Source organism: Limanda limanda, chromosome 17 (genome assembly GCF_963576545.1).
Source record: "Limanda limanda chromosome 17, fLimLim1.1, whole genome shotgun sequence".
Classification (NCBI taxonomy): domain Eukaryota; kingdom Metazoa; phylum Chordata; class Actinopteri; order Pleuronectiformes; family Pleuronectidae; genus Limanda; species Limanda limanda.
Genome location: NC_083652.1, coordinates 6,866,899 through 6,872,898, shown reverse-complemented (window position 1 = coordinate 6,872,898; position 6,000 = coordinate 6,866,899). Strand labels below are relative to the sequence as shown.

The window sequence follows — 6,000 nt, the reverse complement described above, 5'->3', positions numbered from 1 at the left end:
ATGTGTCGGAAGGTTCAGTCATGTGCATGGCAATCATGGAAGTGTGAAAATGAAAAGCACTTTTACCTAATATACGCATGAGCTGTGTGGAGTATATGTCATCATACATGGAGGGTTGGATGTTATATGTGTTTGCAGTTTGGCAAGAAACTTTTCTTTTTGTGTTTTAATCATGTCTTCTCCACCTTTCTCTCCCCATGCAGTGTCTCAATGAGAATGATGGTGTTGACACTGGTGCCCCCCTCCCTGTCGCCATGACGATGCCATTCAGCCCCCTGTCCAGCGACGAGGAGCAACAAAGGATGCTGGTAAACAATCGACGTCTCTATCCAGGGGCAGAGAACGAGGAAGAGGAGGAGGAAGAAGAGGAGGAGGAAATGGAAGAGGATGAGCGTGATGAGGACGGGGAGGAGGAGGAGAATGGCGAGCTGGAGGGGGAGGAGGAAGGTGACGAGGAGGAGATGGTGGAGGAGGTCAGGCGGGGAGGCCTGTCGAGGGGGGGCAGAAGTGAAGGACACAGGCAGACAGGGAAACTGGCTGCACGGCCCGGTGGGGACAGACAGATCCGGCCGGGGAACCCTGGGCACACCGCGAACCCCTACTCATCCAACCCCGGACCCACACACCAACAGCCAGCCAATCAGATACAGCAGCAGCAGCAGAGGAGGCTGAAGGAGCGCAGCACCAGCTCGGTGCCATCTGAGGACACCCACATCGCCATGATGGTGTTTCGCATTGGGATCCCAGACATTAAGCAAACGGTCAGTTCTGTCCCTGCACACACCCACAGGAAGTGACAACAAACCCTGAAAGTTCACAAACACAAAGAGCCTCCGTCCCATCTCAGCATTCCTGCTCACAATTTTCCCTATTTTCACTATTTAATCTTCTTCGTGTTTCATTTTCTTGCATCCCTGAAAAAAGCTGGTCTTTTCTACGAAGATCTGCATTTAAAATATAACTTGCCTCAGCTACGTTTTTGTCTTTAAATAGATGTTTGACATTTTATTCAATGCTCTATTATTTCTGGCATAAAAGCTGAAAAGGGGGGAACAGCTTGCTTGGCGCTGTCTACAGGTAAAACAAATCCACCTGCACACTAATAAACAAGTGATATCTTGTTTATTTAAAAAAAAAAAAAAAAAAAAAAACGATTTGCCTTTTTTAAAGTTGGTTTATCTGATTTAATGAGTTACTCCATTTATTAACTTTTTTGTTTACCTGCCCACGGATGACAGATGCAAATGAGCAACTCTAGAGGATTACTTTTAATTATGTGCATGTCCCTCCGAAAATAAGCAATTCAAATAAATAGAATAATCTGCTGGACTATTTCTGACTAAAGCAAGGCTCTTGGTTTACCCCTCTATCTAACCCTTGGGGATAAAAGTGAGTAATTTCCCAAAAATTTCGTACAGTCCTATACAAACAGTTCATGTACACTCAGATCATTGTTTTGATAAGTGGGTGCATTAAATGAGTTGGTGGATAAGAGAGTAAAAGCACAGAAGAAGAGGCTTTAACCTTCACTTATGTCACAACAAGAAAGCCATAATGATACCTTCAAACAAAGCGTTTGTCCCTTCAGGTTTTCTGTAGAACATTTAAGCCTCAGCACTGACACAATATTGTTTGAACCTTAGGCGTCTGGAGACGGATGGTAGGTGAGCGGTAGCCATGTTTGCCCTCTGTGCCCGCCTGTCCGTAGTCTCATTATCTGTCTGTGAGCGTTTGACAGTATATGTTCACAGTTTAGTAAAAACCCGTTTCTGCTCCAGAATCACTACAAATCTCAGAGGGTTTGACTTATTATGTCAAATAGATTCTCTGTTTTATTTCTCTCTACATCACTGGCCGAAAGCTGAGAGGAGCAGAAATACTCATCAGCAAAGTGATTGTTCAGAGAGGCTGAGGGAGACTTTCAAGGTGACCGAGGGAAACGGAGTTACGGCGAGAGACGGAGCCAAATTGCATTCAAGAGCACAATGAGAATATATAGGGGCGAGAATTAGATTTTAAAACACACTGGGAGCAAGAAAGGATTTAGAGGGAGCGAAGTTGAAGTGAGGAGAAGAGGGGGAAGTGCTGCCTCTGGCTTTGCGTTGCAATAGAGCTTTAAAAAATGGTATGATAAAGCATGCCATGAAAAGCTCTTTTCGGAGTGACTGGTTTTAAGCGTGCTGTCCAGAATCGTGATAGAACAAGCCGCCATCGCTCTCCATTTGCGGATCTTACATCATGTCAGCACGAAAGCCTGCAAAGCGTGTCGAAATTGGCTGCAGAGGCTGGAGATGCAGCTGCCTCCATTTACTGAAGCCACTCTCCCACATTGCTGGCAATGATAAAACCCTCAGAAACTCACCTCTGCTCCCTAGAACTATATTAAGAGGTGTTTCCCTTCATGCCTGTAAGAAATCTTCGCTCTAACTCTACATTTTGCCTTATGTGGTATTTGCTGATCTGTGATGAGTAAATTTAGCCCCACGTCTATCTCCAGTTTCCCTCCAGCTGCTCTCCTACAGCTCGGGATTTTGCTCTTTCAACACATGAACCTTTTTTTGGGTTTGTGAGAGTATCGGGAGCTACACAGGCGTCACGACTTTGAGGATCAAGATTGCTGGTTGCTTATGACACATTTTCAGCAGAGAAGGCAGAGTAGGCAATAACCTGGGGCCTTGAGCCAAGAGGCCCCCCCCCCCCCCAGATCAACAGCAACAACAATTTTGCGACAACCCTCTTGAATTCTTTGATGGACCATGAACAGCAATTTTGTACATGCAAATAGTCGTGCAGCCAAAGTGCTGACTGCTTCTTTTTCTCATCTGCAATCCACATTTGAAACACCATATGGGCTTGATAACCCCTTCCAATGAAAATCTTTTGTTAGCTGCCAGTCGCCTGGCACATAGTTTCTCTCTATTTTTTCCTGTTTGTGCTCTCCTGCTGAGCCATGTGTCAAAGAGAATAATCAAGTGGCAACCCACTGAGACGTAACCCATTGGTTTGTAAGCTGCCGTTTTGAAGCTTTGACTTTGGTATTTTGTCGAGCGCCATCTTGTTTTTTTCTAAACCAGACGTAAGCGTATTTGACGGAGTTGGAGCTGAGAACTGAACGCTGGAGGAAGCTGCATGCTGCCCAGTCACTACTGGGACCTGCACCCAATTGGATGGTTCTAGCTGTGAATCACACATACTGCATATCCACACTCTAATGTATACCAAGCTTTATTATCTATCTGGCCCTTGCAAACTATTGATTGAGATCCTGAACTCCTTTGGTCAATGTTTAATGACGTTATAGATCAAGTGAGAAGTATTAATTTTCTCTTAAACGTCCACAAAGGACTTATTTCTGCAGCCAGTGGAGTTGTCCTTTGCAGGTCAATCTAGAGAGTACAGGTTCCAGACACTTCCACCTTGGCTGAACCCGCAGACTGCCTCTATTTTTTATAGCTGTTACTCAAAGACTGGCAACTGAAGAACGAGGAAGAACAAATAATTAAGCTCATATTAGAAAGAGGCTGCATCCAATTTGTATGTTTTGGAGCAGGACCGACAAAACCGGGAAGAGGAAAGGAGCGTGCGTCTTTGTTCATTGCCACATTTGTTGAAAACGAGCCTCTTTGTATTTGACAACCAGAAGGCTTCTCAGACATTTGCTGTCTCCCCTCTTTTCTCCTCTCTAATAAGTGATCGAGGCCTCTGTGATGTGCCGCTTTGATAAATCACCAGCAAGAATCAAGCCGCAAATGAACTAAATGTATTTGTATGTGGCTGTGGAAACGAATGTCCATATTTTATATTTGCCTTCCCAGTGCTCTATAAATGCCTCGCTCAATGCGTCTTCCTCCCTCTTGCTGCCATGTGATTTATTATTGATCTGTGCATGGGTGTTTTAGGCAGTGTGTGTGTGTGTGTGGATGCACAAGTGCGCTTGATTCAGTGTTTTTAAATCCAACCATAAATAATTCACCGCTGCCTATTTATTCGAACAAATCGACATCAAAGTTTAATTGTAGAAAGAGGTGAATGGGGTTAAAACCTCAGGAATTTCTTGATAGTCCCATAAAACATACATGTGGCACATATGAGTGGAGAGAGAGAGAGAGATGGGAACAATTGTGACAGAGATAAATAAAGGAAGACTGAAATAGAAATAGATCAAAGCAGTTGGAAGGTAGCTGAGAAAGATAAAGGTAGATGGAGGATGACAGAGCTAGAGATAGATGCAGGGGGATAAAGTAAACAAGAAATAAATAAATATGAAAAGTGATTTAAGAACAGAAAGCCCTACGTTGTCTTTTTAAGCTTCCTCTTACTGCTCTTATGCTGTATCTTTGGATCTGAGCAGGTAAATCTCTAAACAATTGTAAATAATGGTTTTTAAAATATGAATGTCATCATTGCTTGCGAAAAAAATCCCACAAAACAGTATTAATATTGTGAAACAAATAATTAAAACTCAAAATGAATTGGAGTGAATTCAAGACCTCTTTAAAAATCAACAGTGTGTAATTCGTAATAGTCACAACAACTATATCTTTATCACCTGTTAAAAATAAAAAGGCCTTCAAAAAACTCACAACCTCTTCTGAGTCTTTTAACAGGAAAGGTGATCTCACTATTAAGTAGTTAAGTGCTGATGTTTTTGACTTTTGTGCCAATTTTAATTTGCTATATTCTTCTTTTTTTCCATTACTAGAACATTTATATAAAACCTCAGAATCTCTAAATGGTCTCAAGTACAGACATCACCCTAATGTGTAGAGTGCATACCTCTGCCACAGCTGATTGGCCCAGCTGTTTATCACCATGTTGCATGTTTTCAGATCCAGATGTAAACTGAAGCTCCACCAAATATCACCTTTGCACTTTGGGCCAGGTACCAAAATCCTTGATAATTTATGGATTATAATCAAAAGAATCAGCTATGTTTAGGTAAGTGATATTTCTGAGTGTGTTGAATTTGGTACAGATCCAAATAAGAATCCTGATCTAGAAAATGTAAATGTAGTTTCACTGTTGGGCCTTGATATAAGAGACATTTACAGACCTACTCCTCCATAAAATGTCATTCTAATTGGTTCAGTAGTTTTTTTTGTAATCCTGCAGACAAATGGACAGCAATGAAAACACTGGTGGAGGTAATTATCAGTTTTATCTGAATTATCAATTCCTTTTTCTAAACTCACAAACTCAGACAAACATTAGCAATAGAAGCTTAAACGCCCTTTAGACCTCCTCCCAAGATGTACTGACTCGGTACACATTGTCACATATTGCTTTTTCAAAGTCATAAGAGTTAAAACCCGACATCACTCTGGGATTTGCTCTCTCTCCGTCATCCTGCCCTGACTCGACCTCTTCAGGCCATTTTCTCTCTTTCTCTCTCTCGTTCACACCCTGCTCTTTCAGATTAAAGTGCACTCAGATGTTCCTTATTTTCCTTCTTTTTTCTGCTTCGTATCGCCTCACCCTCCTGATCCCCCGGCTCGGGTAATATCCTGCCACTACATTAGGTCTGTTCCACGTGTCAGCTAATTCACCCTCAATAAACTCTAATTGCTTGTTAATTGCATTGTAATGAGATGAGGGAGTGACTGGATCACGCAAATGCAAATGTTAGGAATTGAGGAAGGAGGGTTTTGTAGTGACGAAAGAGCACCCACATGTGGAGAACACACACACACACACACACACACACACACACACACACACACACACACACACACCCACACCCACACACACACACACACACACACACAAACACACACACACACAAACACACTCACACACACACACACACACACACACACACACACACACACACACACACACACACATAAACAAGTGTAATTATTGCTGTTCTGTCTTAATAGACATGTTAAGTGGCTCTGTGATGTGGGATTTTCATCCGTCAGTGTTGAACATCTCTGAGATGTCGACTGATTACAGACTTGCCTTCACCAATTTACTTTGATACATCAACTTACATAATGT

At 42.5% G+C, this 6,000-nt stretch overlaps 1 protein-coding gene across 1 annotated transcript in view; it reads left to right on the top strand.

Annotated features, from left to right (window-relative positions):
• The first annotated feature begins 254 nt into the window (after positions 1-254).
• Positions 255-6,000, top strand: part of shank1 (SH3 and multiple ankyrin repeat domains 1) — a 57,455-nt gene continuing 51,709 nt past the window's right edge. The window contains exon 1 of the mRNA XM_061090303.1: positions 255-761. Coding sequence (XP_060946286.1) covers positions 255-761 — 507 coding nt within the window. The remainder of the gene's footprint in view (positions 762-6,000) is intronic.